The sequence below is a fragment of the Dromiciops gliroides genome, chromosome 2, assembly GCF_019393635.1.
Source record: "Dromiciops gliroides isolate mDroGli1 chromosome 2, mDroGli1.pri, whole genome shotgun sequence".
NCBI classification, from domain to species: Eukaryota; Metazoa; Chordata; class Mammalia; order Microbiotheria; family Microbiotheriidae; genus Dromiciops; species Dromiciops gliroides.
In genome coordinates this window covers 655689848-655704907 of record NC_057862.1, presented here as the reverse complement: position 1 = coordinate 655704907, position 15060 = coordinate 655689848, and the positions used below count along the sequence as shown (strand labels likewise).

The 15060-nt window shown below is 48.6% G+C and overlaps 1 protein-coding gene across 3 annotated transcripts in view; it reads left to right on the top strand.

Moving 5' to 3' along the window:
- ZNRF1 (zinc and ring finger 1) overlaps positions 1 to 13389 on the top strand; it is an 87952-nt gene extending 74563 nt beyond the window's left edge. The window contains exons 3-5 of one of the 3 annotated variants that reach the window (XM_043981921.1): positions 9410 to 9515; positions 11240 to 11330; positions 12331 to 13389. In XM_043981921.1, the coding sequence (XP_043837856.1) occupies positions 9410 to 9515; positions 11240 to 11297 (164 nt within the window). In that variant the 3' untranslated portion in view covers positions 11298 to 11330; positions 12331 to 13389. Of the gene's footprint in view, positions 1 to 9409; positions 9516 to 11239; positions 11331 to 12129 lie in introns of all 3 variants that reach the window. The other 2 variants (XM_043981920.1, XM_043981919.1) reach the window with 2 other exon arrangements.
- The last annotated feature ends 1671 nt before the right edge of the window (positions 13390 to 15060 follow it).

Sequence of the window (15060 nt, the reverse complement as noted above, 5' to 3'; positions counted from 1 at the left end):
TTGCAGTCAGCCCACCTGCTGATGGTTGAGGGGAGGCTGGCTGCTTTCTTTGCCAACCAATGAACCAGGAGTACTTTCCACAACTCTGCTTCTCTCAGTTGGTAGAGATATAATGGATGTCCCAACCCTCATTAACATCTTCTGTCTTCCTCACCTCCCATGTAGAAGCGGACTACCTGGCTGGCTTGGACTGTGATTTCTGAAAGCTAATTGACCATCTGGATGGTAGACCAATCAACAACCATCTGGTGCCACCAGATACAACCCTAGTCAAGCCAGACCGACAGTGCTATTGACTGGATTCTTAGGGCAAAGGATCCAAGGGGTGGATTTTTTTTGATTGTTTAATATCTCTGCATTCTACCTCCCTTCCCCATTTTATATGCTCCCAACACTCTTTAATGCTCATCATGAGTAGGATACTGTTCTGAAGACAAAAAAAACCCTTCACCTTTCATCCTTCACCAATGTGGGATCCTAATAAATACCCAGTATTCATGTGGCACCTTATGGTTTGCAAAGCACTTTACAACTGTCTCATTTTTATTCCTGTAACAACCCTGAGAGGTTGGAGCTATTCTCTCCATTTTACAGATGAGAAAATTAAGGCAGACGGGCTGACTCGCCCAGGGTTGCACTGCACAGTCAGTGTCTGAGACAGGATTTAATTCAGATCCCACATCTCCAGAGCCAGCGCGCTCTTCCCCTGCACAACCTAAATAAACCCTTTCCTCTGTCCCTGCTTGGATTCTGGGTATTCCTCATGGGCTCACGGTAAAGCTGTTGTCTGCGCAGGATAGGGTTGTGTGCATTGTGCATGTCGAAGGCTTGAATTGGCAAGAAGGTTCACTGAATGTGAAAGGGGGGAAGCTCTTAATGAATGGCCTTCATTTTTTCCTGCTGACTGCATAGGGCACTGGGCAGACAACTGCTGTGACCTCCTCAACTCTAGCCATCCCCTAAGGATGACCACAAAATGAAGGCCCCGCCCCAGGCGAGCTCAGCTCTAGAAGACAAGTACAAGGAGGCTCCAGCCCTGTAATACATCCCACCACATCACCCCAGGGGACTTTGAGCAGCTATGAACCATGAAGCTTTGTACCAATTTATTCAGTCCCAGTGTTGTCCTTGCCCTTATCCTGGCTAAAAGCCAGGTGGGGAACTCTGGTCCCTTTGTTACAGACCTGGGTATTATTTCCTGGAAGCTCCAAACCACCACCTTTTTTCCTACAAGTTGAGTTGGTCCCTTTTGTTTTACAATGGCCTTCCCCCATCCCACCCACCCACCAGTCCTCCCTGGTCATAAAATCCACTCTCTGAGTATACAGCGTTCGGTGCCCATGGCCTTCATCCTCCGCCTTGCCCTTTCCCCACCTCTTCTCTTTCATCCCAGGCCAAGATCACTGACCACGCTGTCTTTATACAGATGTGTGTTATTTATTAATGGGTCCTCATTACATAAGACAGTCCTTTGGTACCTCCCTAACCAACCCACTATCTCTCTTCTCAACAGCTCTTCCACGCCTTTTCATCCCCCTCTTCAACCCTCCTATGGACCCCCTATGCCCACCTCAGACAAGAACTTTGCGTCATATTTCACTGGAAAGAAATGGAAACCGTTCAGCATGGGCTCTCTCTTCTCCCCTCAAATCCTATCATTCAAATGCCTTTTACCACTTTTCTCTCTCACATGAAGAAGCAGACCTTCTCCTTGCTGAGCCAAAGCCCTCTACCCACACAAGCAGTCCCATTCCATCCTGTCTTCTCCAGCATATCGTCCCCTTTGTCATCCCCTCTCTCACTAATCTTCAGTCATTCCATGTCCGCTGGTTCCTTCCCTACTGCCTAGAAACATGCCCATATCTCCCCATCCTCAAAAGTCCCTCACTGGATCCATCCATCATCCCATCTCTCTCTCCCTTCTCTTTTTTGACTAAACTCTTTGAGAAGACACCTGCAGTCAGTGCTTCCACTCCTTTACTCTCACTTTCTTCTTAATTCTCCAGAGTCTGGCTTCTGACCTCATTCATCCAAGTGAAACTACAGATTCCATAGCTGCTTCTCCATCCTCCTCCTTCTTGACCTGTCTGCACCTCTGACCCTGCCCATGATCCTCTTCTTGATACTCTCCTCTCTCCTGCTTCTTCTCTTATCTGTCTGCCTTCTCCTCCATCTCCTTTACTGGCTCTTCATCTAGGCTGCACTTCCCAACCATAGGTGTCCCCCCAGGCTCCTTACCCTGTGGGAACTCTTCCCACTGTACTATTTCATTAGGTGATCTCCTCATCTCCCATAGATTCCTTCTTGACAAGTGATTCTTAGCCCTAACTTTGCTCTCCAAAACATTCAGTCTGCACCTTCTGCTGCACATTTGATGTCTTGAGCTGCCTGTCCAAAATGGAGTTCAGTATCTTCCCTTCCCACCCCCAAGCCCTCCTCTCTTCCTAACTTCCCTGTTACTATAGAAAGTGCCCTCGTCTTGCCTTCACCTAGGCTCACCCCTTGGTGTCACCTTCAACCCCTCACTCTCACCTCCCTCCCCACCACCCATGTCTATGCCAGTCCTGTCAATTAGACCTTTATAATGTCTCTCTTAGACATCCCCTTCTGTCCGCTAGCCCTGTCGCCCCCGGACTATTTCCAGTCTTCAAGTTGGTCTCCCTACTTCATCTCTCCCCTCTCCAATCCATCCTTCAGTTGTCAAATTGCTATTCTTGGAGCGCAGCTATGACCACAGCCTTGACCTTTCCCCAAACTCCCTCTGCCCCTTGTTTGTTTTTAAATCCTTCACAACTTGATGCCCTCCATGTACCCTATGCTTGAGTGACACTGGCCTCCTTGCCGATCCTCACCAGACCCTCCACCTTCCAGCTCTCTTTGCTGTCTCTTGTATCCCCAAGCTGTGAAGCCTGCGGCTCCCCCATGTCCCCACTAAAATCCTACCTTCTCAAGACTTTCCTGATCCTTCTTAATGCTAGTGGCTTCCCTTGGAGATTACCTTCAAGTTATCCTGTTTCTGTCTTGTTTATACAGAAGTGTTTGCATATTATCTCCCCTATTAAAATGTGAGCTTCTGGGGAGAACAGAATGTTGTTTTTTCCTTTCTTTGTAGCCCTAGCACTTAGCACTTATCTGGTGCTTATTGACTTGACCAGGAATGTGAAGGCAGACCTGTTCCAAAAGGAGGTGGGAAAGGGAGAGTTGGATCCTTAGGGATGACAATCCCAGCCAAACCTTGAAGCATTGTTGCTTTTAGCCATTATCCCCATACTTTCTCAGAGATCTCTGTAGTGAGCCACTCTCTACGTGCCAGTGCTCCACTCCATTGACATTGATGTCCAGGAATTGCCAGAACCTACAACAGTTCAGAAACTAACTTAAAAGCCCCAGAGCTTTCTGGGAGGAGGAAGCTGGGCAAGTTTTCTCTCCTGCCCCCAGGTTCTTCTTCCCAGCATTCTCTTTCACTTTTCTCCCATCTTCCCTTTTCAGGGTACCTTTCCCTCTACTCGTGCCTGGCACATAGGAGACACTTGGTACATGCTTATGGAGTGACAGAGTTCATATGTCTCTGGTTATTTCTAAATCATCTCCCTACCAGACTGTATGTTCTTTGAGGGCAGAGACTGGCACACAGTAAGCAATAATAAAAAAGCAAGTAAGTCATAAATGCTTGGTGACTAAACAGCTTCACTGAGGGATCTGAAACTCTTTCAGTAAGGTAGAAATTACTGATATGAACTTAGTGTTCTTGAAACCACAGATATTATTTATGTTCAAACAGTGAAATGAAAGACATGGCATTTTAGCTGGCTATATTTCAGGCCTCGGGCTTAGGCAGAGATCTTCAGTATTAGCTGGTCTTCCTGTGGCTCCCAGGGTCTACCCTGCTGCATGACTAACTGTCATCTGCCCTGTTGCTGTTTTTTCTCAGGGCTGTAAACATGGGGGAGGACCCTCATCTTTGTGTGAAGGACCTGTGCAGGCTAGGTTAAGCAAGCTTTGTATTTGGAGCTCAGCAGAGGGGCCCTGTCCTATCCATGCTATTTTTTTGTTGTTGTTTTTTTGGTTTTGTGGGGCAATGAGAGTTAAGTGACTTGCCCAGGGTCACACAGCTAGCAAGTATCAAGTGTCTGAGGCCAGATTTGAACTCAGGTCCTACTGAATCTCGGGCTGGTGCTTTGTCCACCGCGCCACCTAGCTGCCCCATCCATGCTGTTTTCTGTGCCAGCTTGGGGATTTCATTAGCACTGTACCACCCTTATCCACCAGCCTTCAAGTGATTCCTTGCTCACCAGTCCTCATCAGCTCCATGTCTAAGTATGCAGTGCAGGATTGGAAAGTGATCAGTAGGTGGCTGGGTGGCTAGAGCGTTTATTAAGCACTTATTGTATGCCAGGCACTGTGCTAAGTGACAAGAAACAAATACTGTCAAAGAAGACAGTCTCTCCTGAGGAAGTTTACATCCCAATGGGAGAAAAGACAACACATTGGGGAGAGGATGCCCATGTCTGGGCAAAATGGCAGAGGCAGCAGAAATTGGAGAGTGATCAAACAGGCCAGTCTGGTGCTGGCTTCTTCAGAAGGGATGGGCATCTCTTGTCCCTCCCTCTGCCCTGAGGCCAGCTCTCCTGATTGTTCTGGCCTCAGTTTCACCAGGGGCCCTTCCGAAGCAGTGTGCTTGAATACATCTTTCAGCTGATATTGGAGTAGCCTAGGAAAGTGAAACCTCTATCACTTCCTTCCCCTTCTCTTCCTTCTTTGAGTTTGGCCAGTATTGCCAAAGAGAAGGGGAAGTTCTCTGGGGTGCAATGGATAGAGTGCTGGACCTGAAGTCAGGAAGACTCATCTTCCTGAGTTCAGATCTGGCCTCGGACACTTCCTAGCTGTCTGTGACCCTGGGCAAGTCATTTAACCCTATTTGCCTCCGTTTCCTCATTTGTAAAATGAGCTGGAGAAAGAAATGGCAAATCCCTCTAGTGTCTTCACCAAGAAAACCCCAAATGGGGCCACGGAGGGTTAGATACAACTCCACAACCACAACGACTAAAGAGAAGAGTAACTAACTAGAAAAGGTAGTTACTAATACTGTCTTGTATCCTAAGGTGTTAAAGAGACTTTTAGACCTCAAAAGGCCTTAAGGAGCTTTACAGTGATGGTCTAGTCAGGTCCTTTTATTTTCCAGATTCAGAGGGAGGGAGGAAGGGAGGGGCTTCTTCCTAGCTGTCTGCAAAATGATAAACGCTATGATCTTGCTCCACTTTGAAGTGCTGTGTGCCCTCTGCCCTTTCTGGTGCAATTGATTGTTCATTGTCTCACTTTCAATGGACATTCTTCAGTTAACTTGATGTGGAGCCAGGCCGCTGGATGACCACTTGATACACACCCCAGTGAGTCAGGAATCAGACATCAGCCTTCTCTATTCTCTAAATCCTCTGTTTGGCGTCCAAAACCCTTCCTTACCTAGCCCCCCATTACCTTTCCAGCCTCCTTTTGCCTTTGATCCACTAATGCTGGCCACCTCTGGCCCATCTCTGTGAGCTCTGGGCATTTTTTCTGGCCACCCCCCATGCCTGGAACACTATCTCCTTTAAGTCCAAGCCCTTTTAATTCTAGTGCCTTTTCGTCTTTTAATTATTTCCTATTTATCCTGCATATAATTTGTTTGTACCTATGTCCACTTATTATCCCCAATCTAGATTTTGAACTCCTTGAAGGATTGTATCCCTGGTGCTTAATGAGGTACTTGGCACATAGTAGGTGCTTAATAAATGCTTATTAACTGTGTTCTCTGTTATGAACTGATTCTCTCTTGACTCTATGGAACCTGTGTGATTCAGGGTTGGGGCTTACCCTGTGTTTCCTCCATAGACTGTGATGTCTTAGACTATGCAATATCACCACTCTATGTAATCTTTGTACATGTTCCTTTTATAGTCCTATTCCATCAAAATCATTAGGGGAGTATAGAAGCCAGAAGAACAAAGGGTTCTGGGTCTACACCAGTCAGGCTTTCTGAGGCAGTATCTTCATATGTCCAGTGGTAGTGATGTGATCTGTTCTCTTCTGCTCTGCTCTGTTCACCTCACAGGATGTGTGTGAGGCTCAAATGGGATAAGTATAAAATCACTCTTCAAATCCAAAAAAATATTTCTATACACGTTGAGGTACGGGGGCTCATTTAAAGGAATTGGCTCAAGGAAGGCACTTGTTTCATTTCTAATCAAATGTTTGGTGTGAGACGCCTTAACAGTGGTAAACTGAGAAATCAGTCAGCAAGCATTTACTAAGCACTTGCTGTTTATCAGGTGCTGGGGATACGGGTACAAAGAATGCGGTAATGAGCCTCCATTCTAATGGGAATGGCAGCAGATACACGTATGAGTATATACAGCATCAATACAAGGGAGTTAGGAGGGATCCAGAAAATCTTCCTGCAGAAGATGAAGCTTGAGCTGCATCTGAAAGAAAGAGATTCTGGGAGATGAGGCTGAGGAGGAAGAGCATCCGAGGCACAGAGAGAAGAGATGGGGGGAGGGGTGAAGAACAGAGAAAAGACAATTTGGCTGGATTGCAGAGTATAGGAGGGGAAGTAATATCCAGTGAAGGTAGGACTACAGTTTGGGGTCAAGGGGTGAAGCCCTTAAAAAGCTAAACAGAGGAGTTTCTACTTTATCCCAATCTAGAGGCAATAGGGAGCTTTGGGCCTGGCTTACTGGGGTGGGGGTTGGGGGGGGTGACATGCTCAGATCTGCATTTTATTAGAGCTGGAGGGGCAAAAGACTAGAGGCAAGGAAACCTCCTTAAGAGGCTGTTCAGAGCCTGACCCTCAGGCAGAGTCAAGGGGGTGTGTGGAGGGGCAGGGAGAAGTCAGAGGTAAGAGATGCTGTGAAGGAAGAAGAGCCAAGATTTGACAATTGATAACATGGGGGGGGGAGGGGGATGAGGAGTAGAAAATAAGGCTGAGGTTATAAAACTAGGACACCGGAAGGATGGTGGTGCCTTCATCAGGAACGGGGAGGTTTGGGGGAAAGGATGACTGGTTCCGCCTGAGACTTGTTGAGTTTGAGTTTTCTCCAAGGCTTCTGGTTTGGAATGTCCAATATGGATCATTGGTGACGTGGGCCTGAAGCTCAGTGAAGAGACTGGGGGTGGGTTTTAAGCCTATGGAAGCTAAGAAGACCTAGGACTGAACCTTCAGGAGCACCCACTGTTAGGAGGTGTGACAGTATAAGGAGCAATACTGGCTAAGATTTACATAGCAATTACTATGTGCCTGGCACATCATACTGTGTCACAATGGTCTCATTTGAGCTCCACAGCAGGTCTAGGAGGTGGGTACTATTATCTCCGCTTTACAAATGAGGAAACCAAAACACAGTAAATTCTGTCTAGGGTCACATAACTAGTTAAGTGTCCAAGGCCAGCTTTGAACTTGGGTCTTCCAGGCCCAGAGTTCTCTGATGCCCCAGCTGCTTAATTGATGATGAGCTAGCAAAAGAGGCTAACAGGTGGTCAGACAGAGAGGGCAAACCAGGAGACAGTAGCATCATGAAAAGCCAGAGAGAAGAAAGGGTTCACGAGGATGGGGCAGTTGGCCCAGACCAATACAGATAAGTGGGAAATGATGAGCATTGAGAAGAGCCCTTCCCATATGGGAATTAAAAGATAGTTGACTTTGGAGAGAGAAGTTTCAATTGCATGAGGTGTTTGGAAGCCAGACTGCAGGGGTGAGTAAGAGGAGAGAAAGTGGAGGCTGTGAGGAAAGGTATGTTTTTTCCAGGAGTTTGAGAAAGGGAGGAGAAATTCGGGACATATTAGGGTCTGGTGAAGATTTGTTTAAGGATTGGGAGACTTGAAAATTCTGGAGAGAGGGGGACCATTGAGAACGCAATCTGCGAGAGAAGAGAGGAGGAGAGGGACTGGCCCTCATCACCTCAGGCCCAGACTGCCACCCTAGCTACACACAGCTGGGTCTACCTGAGCTGTCATATTGATCTTCCTAGCCTGCAGGTCTCTAGTAGCTCCCTCTTACCTCCAGGATCAAATAGAAAAGCCCTTTCTGCCTTTCTGGACTCCTTACCCCCTCCTTCCCAACACATGCTGGGCGATCCACAATGCTTGGTCTTTTCCCTGGCCTCAGCTACGATCCTCTCTTCTTCAAGAAGCCTTTCCCATTCCTCCAGAGTCTACACCCAGTTTGTCCAGCCTAGGTCTTGTTTGCACGTTGCCTCCCCCATCTGACTGAGCTCCTTGAGAGCATCATGTTGTTTTGCCCTTTTTGTCTCCCCAGTGATCAGCACAGTGCCCGGTACAGAGTAGGGCCTTCGCAAGTTCTAGTTGACTGACTGAATAGAGAGGGCCTTGGCCTTGGCAAGGAGGGCCGCCTGTTTGTTGGAAACCAAGGGGCAGAAGGAGAGTGTGAGAGACAGTACCAAGGGTGGAAGTGGAGGGAGGGAGGAGACTGGAAGAGGAAGAGAGGTTTGGAGCAGCTTCTGTGTGGGATGAGGCCTGTCTCAGGCAGTCAGCCAGGAAGAAAGGCACTTGCTCATGGCAGAGCCCTGACTAGCCCACTTAAAATGGGACAGCACAAGTCTGTAAGGGACCAGGCAGGAGTGAGATCTTACAATGGGGGCAGCCCCGTGGTGTTCTCTCCTATTGGCCCAGTAGCCCATCCCCCCGCCGTGACCAGAGGCTTGAGGCCCACGAGCCAGATGACATCTGCAGGAATCTGAAGTCCCATGTAGAGCTGTCACCCCACCCTCTGAGCTCTCTGAAAGAGGCCAGGCCCCTGAGATCAGTAGAACTACAGGAACGGCCACGGCGGCCAGCCAAGCCTGACCAAAAGAGGCCTTGGTAAGAGCGTGCCCTGAGAAAATGTGGTCGCTGTGAGGAGGAAGTTGGCCCGGCCCCCAGAGCAGAGGGCTCTCGGCTGGGGCCAGGGTCCCGGCCCGAGTGGACCTTTTCTTCCTGCTCTTCTCAGAATTGATCTCCCCTTGTCTCTCCTCTTTCTTCCCTTCCTTCTCCCCACCATTCCTTCTGGCTCGAATACACTCCTTTTTACTCTAACTCTATAGCCTCTCAATTTTTCAAAACCTAATTCAGGTTCCACCCTTTCTATGAATATTACCCTCACCATCACAACCCACGGTGGCTTCTATTGTTAGTACCACTCATTTGGCACTTAATCATCTGTTACTTTTTATTGGTATGGGTTTTTTTTTTTATCTTTTCCTTCCCCACAAGCTGCCGTCCTATATCTGTTGGGCCTTGTTTTCCCAGTAAAAGACAGTCCTAAAGGTCAAAGACCATGCCTCATTTAGCCCTCCCTGCTTAGCATGATCCTGTGCTCAGGACATAGCTGTACAGTGCCTAATGCTGCCTGTGCTCTCTCTTCTCATGTCCTTTACAGATGATGTGCTGACTAAAGACGCAGGTGAATGCGTGATCTGTCTGGAGGAGCTACTTCAGGGAGACACCATAGCGAGGCTGCCCTGTCTCTGCATCTATCACAAAAGGTACGGGACGCTCACGAGGAGCTGAGCTTGGAGGGTGCCCTGTCCTCACAGTGGTGTTGCCCCGGAGGGACGGGTGTACGTTGGGCAGATGATAAAAACAGAGAGAAGATTGTTGTCACACAGGTATCCATCAGGCCGGCAGGCTAGGGGCAAGCCAGAGAGGGCTGGGGCTGCCTTTGCCTCTGGCTTTCCTTCCCTGGACAGCCGCAGTCACGTAGGAAGCTGTGCCTTGTCCCCCATACTCTGTCACTCCGTCCCCCAGCTGCAGGATGCAATCATCGTCCTTTTTGGCCACGTTCTCCTCCTTACTGAGTTGGGTCATGCAGGGTGGTCTGGGTGAGGGCTGGCGGGTGCCCAGCAGCCTCCTTTCAGAGAAGGGCTTGGAGACAATAATAAGCACTACCTGTTCAGGCGCGGCACTAAAAGCTGCTATATTTAGCATTGCTGAGGCTTCTCCTGCGTGCTCTACCACAGCACCTCAATCTTGTTTCCAACTGGAAAGAAGACACTTCCTCCCTGATGATTCCATGTTCTCTGCTAAAGAGACATTGTGTACCTTCTGTGGGACACCACCTGTTTTCCCCCAGCAGTTCCCTCCCTCCCTCACCTTCCCACCCACTGGTAGTCATAAACGGTTCCTGGCTAACATGGTTTTCTAAAGCCCTGGCCCACCAAGTCCTCAGAGTGCCCAGGAAGTGGCGAGACTCTTAGCGAGCAGGCGATGAGCCAGGATGACCTGATGGAACTCACTGACTCAGGGACTCGGTCTGGTCAGGCCCTGGGGAGCCTTGGAAGGAAACAGGATCAGGGTAAGAAAACATTTGGCCCCAGGAAAGAACATGTGCAAATTATCCGGTCCCTTTCTTTGAAGATCCCCAACTGTGATTGGCCAAGCAGAGCACGGACCTGAGGAGAACAGTGGGATCCTTTTCCGTCGTTCTCTCCTTTTCTTACCCAGTGGGGTTCACCTGATTTGACATTCCAGCCTGTATCCAGGTCTCTTCCTGGGCACTGTCAGGAAGGAGCAGCTTCTTCCTTTCCTCCTCCCCCCAACTGCTTAGTTGTGCTGACCAGCCAGCTGCGGCTCCACCGGTACCCCCATACTATGAATTGTTTGTGATCCTTGAGCGCCTCACCTAAGAAGCCTGGGTTTCGATGACCCCCAGCCCAGACTTAGCCCATCTGCTTCTGTCCATCTTTAGGTGTCTGCCCTCCACCACCATGTTTGGGAGGACCATTTCCTAGCAGAGGCTTCCCCCATCCTCCTGGGCTCAGAAATCATAGAATGTTTTAGCTGAAAGGACTGGTACTTGTGTTAAACCTCTAAAAATGGGCTCAGACATCAAGTATCTTATCTTGCCCAGGGTCCTCCAGCTTGCCAGTGGCAAGAGCCGGCTCGGTCTCCTTACGTCCGTACAGCTTGAGTGATCTGTCAGGACCTTGTCCTTGGATCTGCCCCAGGGTCCTGTGTAGTCGCACTTGTGTGGTCTTATTTCTTGGGGGAGGGGGTGTCTACTGAGTAATCCTTTTTCCTAGTTAAGGCTTAAACTCCTGTTGGGGAATCCCACCCTTTTAAATGTGAATGGCAGTGAGGAAGGGGACTCGCTGGTGCCTGATGATCTGTGTGCGTTCTTTCTCTCTCTCTCTCTCTCTCTCTCTCTCTCTCTCTCTCTCTCTCTCTCTCTCTCTCTCTCTCTCTCTCTCTCTCTCTCTCTCTGCCTCAGCTGTATAGATTCATGGTTTGAAGTGAACAGATCCTGTCCAGAGCACCCTTCCGATTGACTCATCAGGCATGCTTGCTGACTCCTCTCAAAGGTGAGCCGCTCTCTGCAGGAGAGTGCTCTTGGGGCCAGGTCTCCCTAAGGTGAAGTAGGGTGCCTACAGGGTCCTGGGCAGATTTGCGGGTTGTTGCTTCAGGTGGGGGTAGGAAGCCGCATTATTCTTAGCGCCCCAAACCCTAGGAAGGGGGTGGGGAAATAGTACAAAATGACAGCTTCACGAGAGGAGAATGCTTTTATGTAGAAGGGGGGATAAAGTGGATTGACTTACGGGCACACATAATTAGTGCTAGGAACTGAACCTCTGATTCATTTTGGTATGGAGAACTCCCTCTGCCAAAACAGATGGGCACCTTCTCGGGCACTGCTGAGAAATTAAGTGACTGGTCTATAGTCACAGGACCAGTAAGTGTGAGAGGCGGGATTTGAACCCAAACCTTCCGTGGGCTAAGGCCAGCTCTCTATCCACTGGGCCACTGCATAATTCTGAAACCAGTTGGGACAGGAAAATCACAAACAGTGGTAGAAACAGAAAGAAAGGATACTTAGTGCTACAAACCTGGGGTAGCGGGGTCACTGCATCCTTTCAGCTTCCTGCTTAGTCAGGCTCAGTGTTGGAGGGGCTTCTCCCAGAGAAAACCCTGCCTCAGATGTCCTGGGGGATCTAATTGAGGTGGACTCTGCCAGGGAGTCCCTCTGCACACTGAGGGCTCCCAGCAGAACCACCACTGAGCTGCTGACTTTCTTCACTGGACTGTCAGCAGTGGCTGTTTCCCCACCCTCTTGCCCTTCCCGTGTGTGGACTGAGGGGTTTGATCTTTCATTTTCTTTCCCAGGGCACCTTGCTTTACTGCTGACCATCCTCTCCCCCATCCCACCTGTCCCTTCACAGTTCTGGGCTGGTGTTTTGTTTGTAAGGAAACCCGCCAACACCCTCTAATCCACTCCAGCTCCTCAACTGGGTTTTTATTTTCTTCGGTTTTGGTTAGTTTTTGTTTTATTTTATTTTATTTATTTCAACTAAACCCCCAGAACAGATGATGTCAGACCAATCAGGGACATCTGCTATTTTTACCTTCACCTCAAATATTGATGCCATGGGGAGAGAAGAGGAGAGGAGCCTGTTGCTGAATTGCGATCCTGAAATCCTGTCATGATGTTTGGCTTCAGGGGGCTCCCCCCAGACACCAACAGCAGACATGACACACTGGGCCCCCGGGTCTCTGGTGGGATGGAGCTGCTGCTGGCCCTCTGGCCAGACGGAGCACGGCTTATTTATTACAGTCCACAAAAGGACAGCCCCCTGTCCCCAAGACAAAGCTTCTCAGGCGCCAGACAGAGCTTGGGACCCATGGGGACGGGGCACCCTTCTGCACTGACTTTGAGAGAGCTGTTTCCCCCCTTCTCCCTTGAGGACACCAAATCAGATGAGGATGAATTTGAAAGAAGAAACAACTGCAGTCCTCCCCCCACTCCCATCCCAGGAGGGAAAGGGCATTTTCTTTTACCTTTGAAAGGCATTGTGGGTCTGTCTTTAACGTGTTTACAAACAAACAAACAAGTCTAGTGTCCACTGGTGTTTTTCCTGGTGATGTTTACAAGATTCCTGTTTTGCGTGACTGAACCCAGCCAAGTCCTCACAGCCAGCATCCTCTCCTTGTCCTCTCCCTCTCCTCCCCTCCCCTCCCCTCCCCTCCCCACTTAGACCTTTATGCCCATCTTCCATTTTGGTTGCACTTTCCTCCTCTCGCCCTAGACTCCACTCGGTGTCAGGACTCCTAATTGCCAAAAGACAACACTCCCAAGACCTTTCCTCCTGTTTTCCCTTCCTCTTCCATCTCTATTTCTTCTCCCCTTCCCTCACCCAGCTTTGGTCTTCAGTACAGTTCAGAGGATCTAAAAATCACAAGTGTCCTGCAAAGATGCCTGAACATTTTTCTTAGACCCTTGTGGATATTTTCTCTCTCTTTTTTTTTTCAAAAAACTTTTAAAAATTTATTAAAAAAAAAAAAAGGAAAAGAGGTACAGCCACACCCCTGTTTTCAGGCACTCTGTTTGAGAACATTTTAGCCATCAACGTTCACACGTGGCATCAGCCCATGCAGGATAGGTTTATGTATTTATATATTAAAAAAGAAAAAACTTAAAACGTTTAAAAAATTGTTCAAAGCTTGGGGGAAAAGCTTTCTTCATTAGTCAAGGTGTTTTGATATGGTATTAAAATAATGTTCAATAAAAGATGCTTGGTGTGATTTTATTTTAATGGAGTTTTGCTTGTGATGCCAAGAAACAGGGGAGCGTCAGGCTTTTTTTGCCTCCCCCTCTTAATCTCATGACCTCCCCATTGAGCCTGAGATTGTTCTGGTAGTTGATAGGTGATTGATACATGTGCCCTATTAGGTTCAGAGGGAAAGTAATCATTTTTACCAACTCAGCTGGCCCTTTCTTCCATCTGTCCTGCAGGCTTGGGACCACTGGTCTAGTGGAGAAAAACTGGGGGCCCAACAGCCAAGCTGCAATAAGTGTTGAATGGCGGCAGGGGATCTTGTCCCATCTGGGAAGAGGTTGGTGCAGAGGGAGTAGGAGGGATGAAGGTGAGGGACACTAGAAGGGTGATTGGCTCCCAGCAGACAACCACTGACGGATCTCATACGATCTTCCCTTTTGCTTATAAACAGTTTGCATCTTATGAGGTGAGTCATGGCTTCATTGGGGGCTTATAGAGAGAGGGGCCAACTTGGGGTTGGGCCAGAGAAGACAGAGCCCTCCTAGCAGTACAAGGTGGTGAGCCCGAGGCAGCAAACTGTGAGGACTCTGCATACCCTCCCTGACCCAGTAACTCCAGTGGCACTGTTCAAGACTTAAGCTAGTTTCTCTAGTTGCACCTGGTGCCTTTCCTCCCTTATCTGTGGCCCTATATCAGGCAGATAATCCTCACTTCCCTCTGCAGTTTGCCCCACTGATAGAGGTAACTGAAGGAGCAGTTGTCCCATAGCCCCTTCTACCCTCCCTCTTTCCTTTCATTCTTCCCTATCCCCAAAACGTGTGAGCTGCAAGAGGCTTTTTGAATAAGATATATGAAGTTAAATTACCCAAATATCCTTAAAATTAAAAATAGAGAAGCCAAAACTTAGGTAAATACAACAAATATTTTGACTAAAATACATCAATTCCAAATTCTGACAGAGGGGAGGCCAATACCAAAGAGCCAGCCTTCTCTTCTCAGGGAGAATATCAGACAGTTTTGAATTGCTGCTAGTAAGCTGCACTTGTGCCCCAGCTGTTAAACCCCAGGTGGCATGATAGAGCCTTAGGTTTGGAGTCAAGACCTGGATTCAAACCTTAGCTCTGCCACTCATGAGCTATTGAGGAAGCCACTTGACTTCGTTCTCCTCACCTGCACAGTGAGGAGAGTTAAGCAGCCATAAAATCCTCCAACACTCGGTTCTTGGGTCCTGCCTGTTTGCCCATGGGCACATCCCCTCTGAACTTGTCTCAACTCCTGTAAAATGGAGATAGAAACCAGTACCTACGTCATGGAGGACAGCGAGTAGAGGATACACCTAGCTGCCCTTGATAGTCAAGTACCAAGGTTAGGGGGCCCGTCTCAGGGTCTGAACTGGCAGGCGCAGATGTCCGATGTTTGGTAGACAGTGGAGAACGTGAAGGTGCTTCGGGACTAGAGAAGCGTGAATGTCCTGATTGGCAGACATGGAGCTGACCAATTGTAGGCCAAGCAGACTAGACTTGGATCACTGGCAAAATTC